This window comes from Amphiura filiformis, chromosome 3 (genome assembly GCF_039555335.1).
Source record: "Amphiura filiformis chromosome 3, Afil_fr2py, whole genome shotgun sequence".
In the NCBI taxonomy this organism is placed as follows: Eukaryota; Metazoa; Echinodermata; class Ophiuroidea; order Amphilepidida; family Amphiuridae; genus Amphiura; species Amphiura filiformis.
In genome coordinates this window covers 61,573,919-61,592,257 of record NC_092630.1, presented here as the reverse complement: position 1 = coordinate 61,592,257, position 18,339 = coordinate 61,573,919, and the positions used below count along the sequence as shown (strand labels likewise).

The window sequence follows — 18,339 nt, the reverse complement described above, 5'->3', positions numbered from 1 at the left end:
TACTTATATGAGCTTATATGGCGTGTGCCTAAAAAACTAACTCTGAGAGAATTGTGACTATATGCGGTGCAGCTATGTGATCTAAGATTCGAGTTGTTGGGTGTTTTCATTTATTTAACATGTTTAATTATTATGTCTTATTCATAATTGTATCAGCTAAGGCTTACATAAATATGACATTACAAGTTTAATTTCATTTTCTATCACAATATTCGCTGGATGAATAGCCCAACCTGTATGATGTCCGATTGTCATATTCCAAACATCTACTAACAACACATTAGGTAACCCTACAAACTCTTCCGACAAAAATTTATTCAATTGGTCATGAAACCAGTTGGGTCTGAGAATATCACCCGGTGCTCTTGTATTTGCCGATTTCACCAGGACAGGAATATCTGGACTTCGTTCATGTAACCTCAATATAGCGTGTTTGACCGTTTTTATCCGATAGTGAAAAAACTCGGAAGTGGTGATCGTAAAATGTGCTGCCAAGCTGATGAAGAAGATCGTATTTTGTCCATCTGAAGGTAGAGAATCGATCATGTTGGCTACGTAGTGAATATCTGATGTAGATGCTATATATATAGTGTTTGGGAAACCATGATGGTGGTAATACAATGACGTATTTAGTGCCCTACTCTTCCAATAATCCATTCCTATTCTGAAACTTGCATTTTCCATTAATTTTAAATCAATTTTAAGTTCCCCAAGCTTTTCAATCAAATAAACGAACCATTGGCGAAGAGTTGAATCGCCTAAAAAGTACATTGTTTTATTTTGCAAACAGTTTGAAAGAAAGGTAGTGTTTGTCTCGATATGGGTGTCGCAATTTAACGAAATCCAATTGTCCCTGTGATAGAAACCGGCCACGATGTTCTGATTTTGTTCAGGTTGAAATTTAATGTCGCATGGAGGCAGTAGATGTGATGTACAGGTTGACATGGTTTGTAAAGAATCTAAAATTAAGAAACAAAATAACAACGGTATCATTATTTATCTCTTTGATCCGGAAACTTATTTGACCAGTGATCCTTTGTTTTATATTACTTAGGGGCTTTCTAATAGTTTTCAAATTGCTCGCCAAAAATCGCTTGCTCCCCCGTCTCGGCACGCCAAAAATTGCTCCCCCCTCGCGGCCTGCCAAAAAATCTTTGCACATGCCAAATTTATGGGTTCCCAATTTGCAAACTGTACATGGTCTAGATATAGTGATGCGATCGTAGCGAGCAGGAAATTTTGCATATTTTAACGTTTCTGTAGTGTTTTCCTAAACCTTTTTAGAGCGTGTTATTTAAAAGGTGTTCCGTGAATGTGTGCCAAAAATTGCCCCCCTCTCGACTTGCCAAAAATTGCTCCCCCCGGCTTACCAAAAATTCTTTGCCCCCCCCCCTCTCCAATTTTACCCTCCCCCAGGGCTCATAATTATTGCACAGCCCCTTAATTTGCAAGCAACGATTGTACAAAGTGTATAGACTCAAAATCTAAGTTAAATAAACTAGATTATAATTATGTCTACATAATGATTGTAAAATGGTTATAATTACACACAGTGATGCAATTTTTACATTATTTTGACAAGACTAAAATCCCAGCAAACACAAAATGTTTTCGACATCATTCGCAAAAGGTTAGAAAAGGTTGCCATAAAACGTTTAAATGTCGGGTTATATAAAGGGTACATAAAGGGTATAAAAGTTTTCATAAAATTCAAAAACGTTTTTTGATAACTTATTGCAAATAATCTAACATAGGGTTGTTTAAGTGTTGACAAAATATTTGACAAAAAATGTTTGCAAAAAAAATTTTACAATAACATTTTGAAAACATTTTCAAAATATTTTTGTAGTGTGATTTCATACAAAACGTTTTAATACGTTTTCTTGACCTTTATATATCCCGACATCTGATGTTATTTAAATATTTTTACCAAAACCAAACATCCCAAATATAACCTGTCAAAAACGTTTTTAAAACGTTTTGTGTTTGCTGGGATGTCATCAATAAACATGATAAAACCAGATTAATCACCTGTTTTAACTCTAGCTATGGCATCCCCAATGCTTGCTATCTCCGATGGCCTGTCGAAAAAAGAATTCAAATTTGATCGAAACATTCATACCTTAGAATTGTAATTACTCGTATATTTTATTCGGGTTTTTCTTTCCAGAATAATCTTGAGAGAGTACTTTTGTAATTGTCGTTGGATCAATTCATTCCAATGATTTTATGAATATTTTGTAGATAAAACATATTTATTTTCAGTATGCGGTGTACATTTTCTTTAACTGTATAATCCTGTAAATTTAAGGGGTACTACACCCCTTGATAAATTTGTTGACTATTTTGCATTTTTCTCAAAAATAATAACACACTGGTAACAAAAAGTATGTATACGAGGGGGTATCCAAAAGTTTTTGACATCACCCAGAAGGAAAGGAGCTATATCGATGAAATTTTGTCAGTGTATTCACTGGTCCTTAAGTACATTATGGTCCAAAAATGGTCTCATAAGTATGTTTACTTTCTTTACAGGTGGCGCTAGATGGGCAGTAGGCGCATAACCTTTTCATGATAAGATCCTCCAGTTTTTTGAGTTTCTTCACTGTGGCCGCATCATCCGTAAGTGATGGACATCCACTTCTTGGCTCATCTGTGAGGGACATGTGGCCAGTTTGGAATTTTTCTTCTTCAAAAAGCAACAGTGCCATATGATGGGCAATCGTCACCGTAGATAGCTTTCATTTCATCATAGATTTGCTGAGCATTGTAGGCCTAACCCTCCAAATGCAGGAACTTAATCACGCTGTGTGCCTCAATTTTCACCATCTTGCAGGTTATGCGCCTACTGCCCATCTAGCGCCACCTGTAAAGAAAGTAAACATACTTATGAGACCATTTTTGGACCATAATGTACATAAGGACCAGTGAATACACTGACAAAATTTCATCGATATAGCTCTTTTCCTTCTGGGCGATGTCAAAAACTTTTGGATACCCCCTCGTATTATAGGAATCCAGTTACTATACTGGAATTTCAGTGACTCAAAACAAGCGGTACGTTATTTATGAAAAGAAAAGACCGCTAGAATGTACCTCATTTCTTAACATATATAATGAACCACTTGTCTTGTATCACTGAAATTTCAGTGAAGTAATTGGATTCCTTGTCCCTTTACATAGCTTTTGTTACCAATGTGTAGTTATTTTTCCAGCCATGGCTTAATTCCGAATTGTCACCTAATTTGGGAGTACTTTGTCTTGGGTCCAATCTCTATCATGGAAAGTTTGCTATATCTTTCTAAATATAATGATTGTTTGTTCTAGATTTGTGTTTTAGCGTTTCATATTTGAAAGAACTTATGTTTAATTGCAACATTTCGAAACTACAAACCCAAACTGGATGCTATGATGTACAAGATTGGGCTACGAGTATGCATTTTACCAAGTTAGCAATAGGTATTTCCTTCATGTTGCCAATGCATGACTTTCTTTATTATACTCAAAAACGGATTTTATTATACATGTACTAGAAAGTTGTTTACGTGCATATAGGCTCCTTCACAGTCGGTTTGTGTTGTGTATGTTTACAACTGAGCCACATATAGACTGGGTTGCCGGGACTACCAGACAAAGAATCTGTTTTTGACTATAATTTGGCCTCCTATCAGTTTTACTGATAAGATGGCTAATTGATTTGACTATAATTTGGCCTCCTATCAGTTTTACTGATAAGATGGCTAATTGAAAATAAACACTTATTTTGTAAACAGATAATGCTCTGTGGTTATTTATGGATGGAAACTTAGGAAATTGCTATTAATGAAATAATTAATATATTAAACATACATTTTGCTTTGTTAACGATTAAAATCCGTTCAGAAATAAGGTTTTAGAACATTTTGAACAATTTTGCTCTATGAAAAGGATACAATTGCACCCCTGCTGATCTGACTACTGATAAGCTGTCAACAAGCATTGACAAGTAAAGTGTGACCACTAATTAAACAATAATAATGAGCATTATCTGACCATTCCCTGATCTGACCAGAGCTGGGTATAAATAGTGCACTACTACCAACACTAATTGATGTTGGGAGTGACACTAGTCGTCGAGGGGGTGGGGGTACCAGTAATTGGGGTAGATAGTGGCTTTGGTTTTATACATTTTTGGTACGTGTAGAGCAACCGGGAATCCCTGGGATTGAGAAATCAGTCTTTTGATTAGGCCAATGAAAGTCGATTTTGAGTTTCCGTCACCGCCCTCACTTCATTTTCTGACCCTCATTTGAATTCATTATTGTGACTATTTTTAATATACTTTTGAATCTCATTAGGGCTAAACATCCATCTTCAAGTGAGTGAGTGGCAAATAACAACACATTTTACATTCGTGTTAGTCATATAACGAAAGGCAGAAAAATAATGAATAATGAAAAAGTTACCTCACTTGTTTTCAGAAATTATGTGACGGGAAACTCAAAATTGACTGTTAGTGGCCTTATGATGTGATTGTAACTACCAGTAAACTATACATTGCGAATAAATATATCTGAAATTAATTACCATGCTTCAATATCAAGGTTAACAGTTACTGATAATAGATAATTGGATTGTCATGAAATGTGGTTGATATGAAATCCCTTAATTAAGCAGCAAACATTCTTAAGGTTATCTGAATATAGATTGTTGGATTGTTGTAAAACTCAGAGGATGTGATTTCAATTGAGCCGTTTGTTACAAGTATGAATTAAATGTAGACCAATTTAGCACACATTTTGTACCCGATCGACAGCATCATCCCCCCGATTTTTTTCATTGTTGATGAGGTATTGGTATCACATAATAGATACTATTTTTCTCATTACTATCCTGAAATTTGACGCTCCAAGTCGATGTATTTCCGGAGAAATCATGAATCACAGCGGTTTTACAGGTATACCAGTTTGTAAACAATGGTAAATACTTTGGATTCTGGGAGGGAATTATGAACGAAATATCAGTCACCACAACAGCTACTTTGGTTTCGCGTCATACACATTCTGTGAAAAAAGCGAACTACACTAACTGCTGAGGAGACGGTGCGCCGTATATAGTTATGAGAACGGCTACAGGTATCGTGGTGTTCTAAATAGCTCAATTGACTAGCGCGTTCGTTTTTTACCCGAGAGGTACCCGGTTCAAAACCCGGTATCGGAAGGTTTTTTTCCTCTCCATTTTACCCAAACTTTTTTTGTATTCATTTGAAATGTACATATTGCAAGGGGAAATATATTTTGTTTCCTTTTTTTCTGAAACGGTACGAAAAAAAAACATTTTCCGTTCAATACGGGCCGGGCATTGTACAGCATGTCAGCATTCGTCATTGCCTGCCCAGAATGCAATTCACGTATACAAGGTATTGGATTGCAAATTTGGCTATTTATTCACATTTACGCTGAAAATGCTCTCGTTTTTTCACAAAGCAGCATAAAGGAGGCGATATTTGATATTATTATGTAATTTTAAAGACAATCCATATCCAAAACCATTAGGGTTACCCCCTTTAGCTTTCGACATGAAAATTTTGAGTATTTCCTAGTAGGCCTATGTCATTGGTGGTATTTACCAATAAATGCCAATATTTCGCACCCGGTTAGTTGTGCCAAACATTCAAATTTACTAGCTTTCCAAGTAGGCTACTTGCAATGCAAAATTATGAAACATGATCTTCATCCATGGCGTTGTCTTTTTAAAGACATTTCTTGTTTGAATTTATTAGGGGGTGTAGTACCACCTTAACTTGATACAAAATCTACCATTGTGTGCTATTATGTTCGTGTGTACAGTGCACAATGGTAGATTTTGTATCCACTCTTATGGTAGGCCGCAACCGCCACAACGTGGAGCTGCTACGCGTAGCTGACTTTTTGTTCCGTGGAGCCAAATTGACCAATCATGTTAGAGTTTTTCATTACTCGGAGGTAAAACTGACCAATCAAGTACGACTTACTCATTACGTGAAGCGAATTTAGTCATTAAGAATTTGCCAGACGAGCTTCACGTAGTTGCAAGATATCCTCGGTCACGATAGTTATGATTCAAAAGTAATTTATGAAAAGTACGAACCGACTTATTATTAAGATGGACATGCACTCACAAGAAACTCATACAGTATTGTACACAACTATATAGCTAGGCAGAGTGGTGGTAAACCATGCACACAATTCAGGCTGATTTGTACATCTTGCGCGGCGTGGCCTGCGGAATTCGACCTTCAGCAAACCAGTTCGGATTTACTTTATATACTAGTAGTAGGCCATACATACTGTAGTTACGGTACTGCCCGTTTTCCTATACACAATACTCAGTGCGCTCACCATTGACGCGTGACCTAGTGTATGTTAGAAGTATTATGCCATTGCCTATATGACGTCACTGTGTAAAAAATAACCAGTCAATATTTAAAGTATTCTCTGAAATTCTAGAAAATATAGTTTTGTAACATTTCCTAAATTTTTAGCTAATTTAGGTGTTTGGAAATATTGGTACTTTTGTGTTTTAGGAAGGATATGTAAACGACAGATAACACCAAAAAATATGAACAAATTATTTCTAAACCGTGTTAAGTCTGCAAACCATTATGCTTCTCATTTTCAAGAACGCTGGTTAACAATAAGCAGACTATTGTCTCATTTCGTAAACAAAAGCCCAGACAGTATTGTTACCTTGCGTTCGCTTTATAATCATTCACCCAACTGAAACTATAATACCAGCTCATTGTTCATTGCACAGGTAAAACAGACACAAGTGCAGTGTGTATTTAACCAGAGAAGATCTGATGTAACATAGTTGAGCTGTTTTCATTGAGTGTTATCTTGGTTTAATAGCTTTTAATGGGGTTTAAGTCCTTCAAAGGTCGTGGTGAATTCTACTGTAGACATGACTGCATCATGATTATTTTAAAGTCAACAACATTCAACAATATGATCACCGTGATAGTATGACAGTATCAGTACCGTGGGTGTCAGTGATCCTGGCCTGACACAGTAGACAAACAAACAAACACGCCACACACATGGCACATGCATGCAAGGTAACATTGACTATACACTAATCAAACAATGGTATTGATCCTGTACAACTGTTTGTGGTTTATTTACATTCGATTCATTTAAAATCCACATAGTAAACATTAATTTTGGCAAGAGTTTTTCTCTCTGGAACGATGATGCATCAACTGGCTCCGCGTAATGAAAAGATCTAACATGATTGGTCAATTTAGCTCCGCGAAGCGAAAAGTAAGCTACGCGTAGCAGCTCCACGTTGTGGCGGTTACGGCCAGCCATACACTCTTGTATCCAGATGAGCAATGGTTTTTTTGGGGTTGTGGTGAGCAGCGGTGATTTCGGATTAGGATGTATATGTGCGCCATGGCTACAGAGCTATGCGCTCTGTAGCCATGGCGCCTATGTTCAAGGGTATTAGGTTTGGCAGACAACGGTGGCCGATCATTTAAAGGGGATGACTATTGGTTTAGGATATGGGCAGTATTACTTGTTACTCGAGAAATTGTACAAAACAATGTACTTGTACTGAGAATTTGATGCGTCTAATGCACTCCCCCTTCGGGGCTCGTGCATTAGACGCATCAACATTTCGGTACGCGTGCATTATTTTGTACAATTCCAATCCCAACAACGCGTTTATTAACCTATTATGGAAAGCTTGCGGTTTCAATCATGGAAATAGTAGATTTCCATGTTTCAATTAAAGCCGTGATCGTACACCCGCGGATCTATTCAATGAATAGGCCGCATTATGCCTGACCTGAACAAACTGATTTTTATTTGTATATTGGTAACGAAGGCCAGATTACGTCATCGTTGATACGCAGTCCAACGTGCGCAGTGACGATGTGCGTATCGACGAAGACGTACTTGGTAAAGGATTCTTTACGATTAGACCTGAGATGTCGTCATTTGACGTCACGCCGACATGCAATGCGAAGTAACGATGTGACGTCAAATGACGACATATCGGGTCTAATCGCAAGGAATTATGGGATTTACCGAAAAGGTAAAAAAACAAAATGACTTATTATAGATTGTACGCACCTTTTGAGTATTTCTTCTTTTTCGTCTTTACTTAGAAAAATGTCCAGGATGTTATTATCTCGCATGCTATAAGAATGATTACCATACGATGAACAGGAGAAATTCGCCGGCTTAGTGCAGTACCATGGAGCGCCCGTGATAGGATCGGTAAAGTTGCACATTTCGGCAACATAGGATTTGTTCTCCCACTCTTTAATATAAAAATACGGCGTTATGTGACAAGCTGAAACGGTCACGTCGTTGCCATTCCAGAAGAATCCATCATACGAAGCTCTGGTGGGAAAGTTTTCACTTACACGTCTTAGTGCAGAGACGGCTTCACTAGAATGCATCACTTTAACTGAGATGCGGTGGTTGCCAGTCCAGCGTAACGTGAACCGAGCAGTGTAAGAGCCATTCATGTGATCTTGGATTCCTCCGTCAGGAAGAGCGCTTGAATTTGTATCCAAGGAGTAAAGAGTCACAAAAAGGTGGTCCCCACCATATTGTTTCGTCACGTTTTTACCATCCTTTATGAGTATTTCTATTTCAATAGTATCACATAAATTATATTGAGATTTGGGGTTAGTGATACGAAAATAAGAATTATTTGCGCTCGTAAATACCGTGTATTTCTTGTTCGGGAACGCGTCTTGATATATTGAGCGCAAACTGGGAACTTTAAGAAAGAAAGACGAAGCATTTTTCAGCCATTCTGGAGATTCACCGGTAAACACATGGACATCATATTTCTTGAGTGATTCCACGACAGATCTTCTTGCTTCATTCAGATTTTCTATACACCAATCCGAGAAGCATTAACTGTATTTGGCCCTCTATTGACGGCAACACAGATGTACCAGAGCGGGAGATTTAATTCGTAATTCAATACTCATGATTGTGTATTGAATATCACTGTTGTGTACAATTCCCGGGTACAATTTTGTATAGCACACAATAAATAATGGATAGAACCCCCGACCTCGGGACACCGCAGTTTTACATCGGGGACACCGCAGTAATGGCGAAGTCGGATAGGTGTATTGATAGACGTATCTGAAATAAGAAAATGGTATCGAGATACGATGATAAAGTATAATTCTAGCTTATATTAAAACTAACACTTTATTAATCATGTTAATATTTGGAAACATATAGGTGTCACTTTACCATGTTTACGTTTGATATAAAATTGGATCGATTGAGCCCATATTTATTGGTCGAGCTATGAGTTTTAAAAATATTGGACGAGAAATATTTTAAAACTCGTAGCGAGACCAATAAATATTGGGCGTAAAGCACCCAATTTTATCATTATTATGTTTTTGATCCAAAATTTTCACACACTTGGATTCATCAAAACATAATAATGAGCCATATTGGATCACCTATGTTTTTGCTTCCCAGCAAACACAAAAACGTTTTAAAAACGTTTTAAATAAGTTATATTTTGGCTTTTGGTTTAGGTAAAAACGTTTTAATAACATTAAAATGTCGGGTTATATAAAGGTCATGAAAACGTTTTAAATTGTATGAAAACACACTACAACAATATTTTTAAAATGTTTTCAAAATTTTATTGTAAACTATTTTTGCCAAAAAAATTTGCCAAATATTTTGTCAACGCTTAAATAACATTATGTTAAAATATTTGCACGCAGCAAACACAGAAATGTTCTTAAAATGTTTTTTCAAAACGTTTTAATAACATTTAAATGTCGGGTTATATAAAGGTCATGAAAACGTTTTTAAAACGTTATAGCAAATATTTTAGGCAATCGTTTTTCGCAAAATATTTTTTCAACCCCAAAATAACATCCTGTTTAGAATGTTTTGTATCAAGTTTTCAAAAATGTTTTTGGAATGTTATTAAAACGTTTCTATACCCTTTATATAACCCGACATTTAAACGTCTTCTGTAAAACATTTTGTGTTTCCTGAGCAGTAGATTATCAAAAAATGTTTTTTAATGTTTTGAAAACGTTTTATACCCTTAATATACCCTTTATATAACCCGACATTTAAACGTTTTCTAACAACCTTTTTTTAACCTTTTGCGAATGATGTCGAAAACGTTTTGTGTTTGCTGGGTTGCTATTGACTCTAGACACCCTACTGAATAACATCCAAAAGCTAACCCAAAAGGACATAGGGGTATAATAAAATGGTAATTTGCATATATTCAAAATGGCCGCTATTGAAGAGCAAAAATTTCAAAATTGAGCGAATATGATAAAATCCATCTAATCGTATTCCTCTCATTAGAATTCAGGTTTTGTTACCCAGGTAACATCTCAAAATAGATCAAGGTTAAAATTATTCAATTGGTTTTGACTTTGCTACCCTGTTACCAAGGCAAAGAACAATTCTTTGGTTAAAATGTTTTTCCAAGCGGAACAATTTGAGACCACTTTAGCTGTCCTCACTTTATATGGAAGTCTTCGACCCCAGCCCTGCCAGGCTAAAAAGGTCACAGTGTCAAACTGCGATAACCGTTACGAACCGTGCCTCATTCAAACATTATGTATTGAGCCACAGCATTGAAACAGTACAGCCATGAAAATTTCAACTGTGCTATATACGTTGTGACCCACTTGGGTTTGCCGATGCCGTCATGTTGAATATCAAAATGGCCGCCATTTTTAGCATTTTTTACCCTATAAACTTGGCTTATAAGCATGATGGGTTGCAAAAATGTTGACGGTCATAAACTCTGTTTTGGACGTACTGGTAACCGCAGCAGCTGCTGCTCTAGTTTAAAGTTGTGCCTGTGGAAGGGAGAATTCGAGCAATGCAATGTAACATGCAAAGGCCAAATCATTTAAACCTTTGACCGGTTGTTCTCCATCAGGTAGTCTATATGAGCACAATTATAATAAAAATGGAGCTACCACGTCTCCCTGCAATACCCTAGTAGACACTTGTAATAGGATCAGAAAAATTGCACAATTACATACAGTACTTAATGATTGTACAACTACATGTATATGACTAAACTTGCTAGGATACCATAGTGAGGTAGAACTGTGTACATGCTGTTATCCTGTCAATGGAATCAAAAGCCTTCTTAAAATCAATAAATGTGATGGCAAGTGGTATCTGATATCTCCGGAAGGCTTTCATGGAATGCTTCTGAGGTTCTTCTAAGACTGTTGATTTGTTGCACACAGCTTCTACCTGAGCGAAATCCAGCATAGTGGTTGTTCCTTTGTTCCAGTAGCGAAAGAAAAAAAGTGCCCCTCTGACATAAAATGACAGAGAAAATCAGGAGGGTAAATGAAAAGAAGAGAGGCAATGAGCCCCTTTTCTACCAAAATTCAGCCCGATCTTGGACCAAAATAGTGTAAAATACAAAATTTTTGCAGGCGCACACATTGTAAAGATAAAGCCATCTCTATCCTGATAAGAGGTCACGGACAACAAGATCTTTTTTTACTTCTAAATTGACATCGGGGAGATTTCTTTATCATTTGCTAGGGCAATAATGATGTTAAGGGTGCAGGGCATATGAGTTATGCCATTCCAACATTAAAACAATTTAGACTAAATGGTTGTTAGACTAATGGTTTTAGACTTATTGGTTATTAGACGAAATGGTCATCGGACCAAATGGTTATCGGACCAAATGGTTATAGTACCAAATGATTATTGGACGTAGTGGATGTAGATCTAATGGGCTTAGAGGAAATGGATGTAGACAAAATGGATATTAGACGAAATGGTATTAGACCAAACGGCAAATCCCCACCATTTTAGCTTCAATATTTTAGCTTCACGCGCATTTGTACCATAACCTTATTCTGTGATGTATTCCCTATACTTAATTTTTTTAACCCAATCCCTCCCATGTCAAAAAGAAGTCCCGCCACTCATCCACCGGGGAAGGTCCTAATCAGTAGATGGGAAAAGATCAGATAATGCTGATCCTTCTGAATGTTCTGATTGTTTAGTCAGCAGGGTGGTATACCGCATATCGCTAACTTGTGTGGGTTACGCGCATTAAATTGCAAGTGTGTCATCATTTTCTTGAGGTTGAAAGTGTCTTCATCATTCTACTTGAAGTTTACAGTGTCATCATTCTGCTTGGAGTTTACAGTGTCTTCTCCCATGGAATTACATTTCTTTAGTGTTCTTGAAAAAAAAGAAGAAAATATATAAGTGTCGTTACTTGCAAACGGAACTTCTGCTTTCTGTTTTCTAGTCCTGGTGGTGGTTATTGGCGATGGCTTGGTATTATGTCTCCTTGTTGATACCAACCAAATTGTCTTGAATTTTGAGTAACATGTTCAATCTTAAGTTTTCCCTGCGTAACTCTAATGTGTCCCAACCAAGCTCAGCTATCATCTGTGTGACGCTTGCCTATCTCTTGTAGTTTCTCATTCAGAAACGAGCTGCTTTTCTCTGAACCCCTTATAATTTCTTAATTTGTTCCACTTGGATCGGTTGTCCTATGCTGAATGCTCTCTCCACTCAGTAAAGCACTCTTTATCATTTGAAGGATTTGGACTCACTCAGGCTGGTGCCGAGCCTTCTATCCTAGCTTCTCCAGGTGTCTCTGATCTGAGGAGTTTTTTATTCAGTGGCGTAACTCCTATGGGCTCTGAGGGGCCACGCCCGGGCACCCAGGCCTGGACACGATAATACTTTGTTATAGGAAAGAAGTGGAAACCTTTACCCACCATGCATTTTTGCGCATTGCAACCTAAATTCAACATGATTATATCCATATTAGTGGTATTTAAACACATTTTCGCGCACCCGCACTTCTTTAGGAAAAGGGGGTATTTTGTATTCCTGCCCCTGGGCGCCACCATCCCTAGCTACGTCACTGCAACTAGTGACGAATCTTCAAAAGTAAAGACATTGGGGAATATGAAAACATTTTGTTTTTATTTATTAACATGAACTGCATTGAAACATGAAATAAATTTAATCTGTAACACTATTTGTCACGAAATGCCTACAACATTCCACATTTGATCAAATCCGGATAAAAGCGGGAAAGAAAATAAAAACTTTTTTCGTAATGAAATAAATGTTTGAGCTTACTCCGTAGCTTTTCTTTGTTTTCTGATCACTAGTCATGTTGGTTTGCCTCATTTTGATCCTCTCATCCGGAGTCCAAGGTGATCCTTCAAGACCTATTTCCATTACAGGTCCGTGATCGTGGTAAACATTTTCTAATTGTTGCTTTGGTGATGGCAAATTAAACATCTGAAACAGATTACGTTAAATGTTGTCAAATTACGTGTATTATTAAGGTTAAATAATGGATTTTTCAAGGCTTGATTCCAGAGGGCGTAAGTTAATAATAGAAACAGCCATGCAGAAAAAAATGAACTCAAGCGTACTTTGTGTATCAATCTACATGCACATGACCATGAACCTATGAAACCGTAGCATGTAACTGCACGTGAGTCATCCTATGTTGCAGGGATAGGGAGGGCAACCATGATAGGGGCTGCCGGGGTGTGGGCAGTCGGTTTTCTGCAATTTTCCTATGGTATTTTATAAATTTTCAATTTTTTAACTATTATCCTTACATGATATCTATCGTGAAATAAATCAATGCCACTATAGGCTATAATAGGCCTAGTAGGCCTACCCTGATTATGCAATATATACAACAATAACTACAACAACAATAACAAAACCAACAACCAATATCTAATTTGTAAAAAAATATTCATAGGCCGCGCCTATTTAGATTAGTAGGTCTATTCCTGAATTATACAATAATGATAAAAAAAACCCGGCAAAAACAATCAATCACTGCAGTCAGAAAGAAAGAAACGAACAAGAAAGAAGACCGATTGAGCCACAGAGGGAGCTAATGAAAACAGAAGGTCTCAAACTGACTATGATATTCAATAATGCATACAGGCTGTTATGATAAACAAGCGCATTGCCCATGCAAAGTCGGTCGCATCGATGACGAAAAAAACTCGTTGAGAAATAATGTTGGTAGTTAGATGTCAAAATTAACGTTCCACAATCAAGATATCGATAATGTAACAAAACAGTTTTTTCTCAATCAAGATTCTCAAAAGTGTTCCACAAAAACGGGCTTTTAAAATTTAATCGGTACTGTATTTGGTTCTTCCCCATGGCAACATTATTTCTTTAATCGATTTGTAGTACAATACAATAAAGAAGAAAACAATCAATCGGCGTGGTTTTATACGGGGCGCACATTTGAAAAAAACGTCATGGAACGCGTTTTTGATCTTGTGAACATGGTGCGTAAAAAGGCTTTAAACGAAGGATTTTCAAATTTATTCTAAAAATTTGTTTGCACACACAAAGAAAATGTTAAGCTACATCCAGTGCACCAACATTTCACTCGCTGCGATATCTGATTACTGAGAAAACTCTGCTTTAGAGAACAACTTTATACGTCTTTTATACGTTTTTTATACGTTTCTTAGTGTAACCTTAAGATGATGATGATGACACGATGATGATGATGATGATCAGTGGCGTAGCTAGGAGTTGACGGGGTTGTGGAGCCTGGGGCAAGGATACAGAATAAAGCCTTCATTGATGATGATGATGGTGATGATGATTATGATGCATGATGATGCAATGTTGCTTTTCAGAACAAAATTAAGGGGGCCATGGCAACAATGTTATAATGTAGTGGAAGCAGTAATATCTTTGGTTTCTTTACTAGTCCAGGCACAAACGCTGTGTCCAATTTACTAAATCGTCCAGAAAACGTTTTAGGCCACATGACATTCGCGCATATCAAGTTTGCACCACGTAAATTGAATTTCATGATTATGCAATTGCATTTTTGCTTTTCATAAAACAATGGCGCAAATTTTATTTATTTTATTACAGCAATAATATCTTGGCTAGCAGAATACCTTTACTTGGTTATTCCTAGTACAGGTTCAAACGCTATATCCGATTTATTTTAAATATCATATAATTAGTTTTCTTTACATTTAGTGACCGCTTGTTTAATTTAAACCAATTGGAAATGATTTCATGATCTTTATTCAATTGGGTTTCAAGGGTATTAGGATATTATTAATTAGTGGCCATGTATATGGAATGATTTTTTGGCTTGTTAGCTTTTACTGAGGTAAAGCAAAGAAAATTGGAATTTACTACCAGCCCAGATGTCGCCAATGCGTGCCACTCCATCTGTTGTGCTATGGTACGATCCTTTTATGTCAAGTGCCGTCCCGCACGCCTTGTACGTAGGCCTATTGTTTTATATATGAACATAACGTACGCGTACTAATATTTCCATCGTAATAAATAAACGACGGTTCCTGCGTTTTATGTAAAATCTCGGATTTTTACAAGTTACAGCACCTAAAGTCTTCAATAAGACGGAAAAGAAATACAACTCTATTTTTTATAGAAATATATGGTGCTATTATGAAGAACTTATTTCCACAAGTCCACAACCACATGTTTCTCATTTAATTGTGTGATACAATCACAATTACAAGTTTGATATTAGCAACAATGAGTTGTACCACCAACAAGCCATCATTTACCACAACAATGCTGGTTAACAATATCCCGGAACAATATGCAGATTATTGTTCTCATTTGGGAACCACTGAGGCTTCACACAGTATTGATACTGTGCATCCATCCACTGTTTGCTTTGTAATAGTGCATCCAACTGAAATTATAATACCTATAGCATCACAACCCATTGCAATATTGCCCCCCCCCCCTTGGCTATACACCACTGGCTACAGGTATTATAATTTCAGAAACATGTGTTTGTGGACTTTAACACGGTTTGGAAATAAGCTCTTCATATTTAGCTAGGAGTAAATATCAAGACACGAAATATTTTGTCACAGAAATTTCAATGAAGTCTTGCTATCAAAACATACCTGTAGCCAGTGGCGTATAGCCGGGGGGGACAAAGAGGCAGCAGTCTTGCCCCACTGTTGATAACATACATGTTGCTATATATCTCTTGTTGACAACAAACATATTTGTTGTCTACTGCTATAGCATATCGTTTGCTATCTCCTGCAAAAAAAAACACTTTTGCTGTCTATTGCTGATCGCATACAGTTTGCTATCTCCTGCTTAATACAAACGTTTGTGCTGTCTACTGCTGGTAGCATACAGTTTGCTATCTCCTTTTTAAAATAAACGTTTTTGCTGCCTACTGTTGATAGCATACAGTTTGCTATCTCCTTCTTAAAGCAATCATTTTTGCTGTCTTTTCCGCAAAGTGAGCAAACGATATGCTATTAGCAGTAGACAACAAAAATGTTTTTTGTCAGCAAGAGATAGCAACATGTATGTTATCAGCTGCAGTAGACAGCAAAAATGTTTTGTTTTAAGCAGGAGATATCAAACTGTATGCGATCAGCAGTACACAGTAAAAGTGTTGTTTTCCGCAGGAGATAGAAAACTGTGTGCTATCAGCAGTAGACAGCTAAAAATGATGATGGTGGTTGTGATGATAATGGTGACGATGATGATGATGATGATGATGATGATGATGATGATGATGATGATGATGATGATGATGATGATTATGATGATGTTGTTGATGATGGTGGTGGCGATGATGCGATGATGATGATGATGATGATGATGATGATGATGATGATGATATAGGCAGCTTCATTACCCTTCCTATTTATGAGTGCTTACTGTAGATTCTGTTTTCCAGGTTACATAGTAGACAGTAGTTGTAAGGTAACAGCATAAGATAGCAGTTAATAATATCCTTGAAACTCGTTCCATCGTTTCCAGATATATATACGAAGTAATATCCGATGTCCTGCAACAGTCATGACACAAATTGTTATGACATCTGCACCGTTAAAAAAATTCAATTGGTGTTTTAATTCAATTCTAACTTGCTCATGAAAAGTAAAGTTGCAGATTCTTTAAGAATTAATATAAAGACACTTCATAGGTTGACTAGAAAGATACCCAATTGGTTCCGCGCATATAATTTTTGTTACATTACTTGTCACGATGTCTTCAATCTATATTCATTTATTCAATTGTTTTTAAAGGCTAGAGTTATTAAAATAACATTCCCATTGATTTTTTTACCCAAGACGCCAATGTTCAACACATCAGAAAGCCTCTCAAACCATCACGCCGCAAGGAGCCCATTTGAAATGGGCGGGAATAGTTCATTTTAAATCCATTTCAAATTTAGACCTCTAAATAAAATGAAGTTATTCAGCTGATGAATGAAGCAGAAACATTGAAGGACACCGCAGATTTTGTGATTAGTCCTTCTTCTTTTTTTTTCAACGTAATTAAACGATTCTGAACAATCAAGTTTATTTCGTCTTACTTAAGGAATCGGATAGCAACGTTAAAACAGTAATATTTGGGACGTGAGAGCACATCAGAAATATCGAATTGCATTCTGAATACGAGGAATGTCCTTCTTATTTCAAATAATTTTGATTTTTTGAAATTCGCGATAGAGTACAAATTTTATGGCAAATTATCATTTTTTTATCAGTCCTCGAAGTAACCTTTATAAATCTAATAACATGTACTTAAAGTGTATGTAGCTGGGATGAAAAGCTGACCATCAAACCATCCATACAGTCTCTTCAACCGAACCTTTAAATGCCGGTTGATTGTATGCAGAGATCGTCCGTGAATTTTGATCTTTGAAATTAATATTTTGTATTTAATTTTACTCCAAAAAGCCGAGTTAGCCTATAAATATGCTCAACATACATAAAGGTTTATAAAACCTGTTTATTTGAGATGCAAAATGGTATTTCAAAGGTATTTACATACACGTGTGTTATTTATTATATACTGTGCAAACAATGAGAGTTTTAAAACAAAGAAATTTTATTTATTTATGATGAGAATTTAAACTAACAAATTTGTCTCTGAGTCACAATATCTGTAGTGTACGTAATCTAATGATACGTACGTATCATTAGATTTATACAATTTACTACGAGGACTGTTAAATTTCAAAAATATCTATTTTAATCATTTGCCATGAAATTTGTACTATATCGCGAATTTCAAAAAATTATTTGATATCAGAAGGACATTCCTCGTATTCAAAATGGAATTCGATATGTCTGATGTGCTGTCAGGTCACAAAAAAATACGTGAAAACGTCGCTATCCGAGCAAAAGAAATTTATTGTGGTTAAAATTCTACCCGGGTTCGAACCCACGAAATCTGGATCCATAGTCCAGAGGCTATACTACTTTGCTACGAGTTGATTACGGAATAAAGCGCAGTTCATATATAATTAAAAAGATGCTTAAAATGCGGG

General features: G+C 36.5%; 1 protein-coding gene across 1 annotated transcript; it reads right to left on the bottom strand.

Moving 5' to 3' along the window:
- Positions 1-156: 156 nt before the first annotated feature.
- Positions 157-8,673, bottom strand: LOC140147383 (NXPE family member 3-like). Its single transcript, XM_072169160.1, has 3 exons — positions 8,097-8,673; positions 2,032-2,081; positions 157-986 (listed from the first exon to the last, which is right to left on the bottom strand). Exons 1-3 carry the CDS (start codon positions 8,495-8,497, stop codon positions 157-159), a joined length of 1,281 nt encoding a protein of 426 aa, XP_072025261.1. The 5' UTR covers positions 8,498-8,673.
- Between the last annotated feature and the right edge of the window lie 9,666 nt (positions 8,674-18,339).

Bases quoted from the DNA above. Each gene is read 5' to 3' on its own strand.
- LOC140147383 (XM_072169160.1), bottom strand. From the start codon at position 8,497: ATGAATGGCTCTTACACTGCTCGGTTCACGTTACGCTGGACTGGCAAC. The intron at 2,082-8,096 runs GTGCGTACAATC...TTTTTTCGACAG, and splicing joins AAAGAAGAAATACTCAAAAG to GCCATCGGAGATAGCAAGCA. The intron at 987-2,031 runs GTGATTAATCTG...AAATAATGATAC, and splicing joins CATAGCTAGAGTTAAAACAG to CGTTGTTATTTTGTTTCTTA.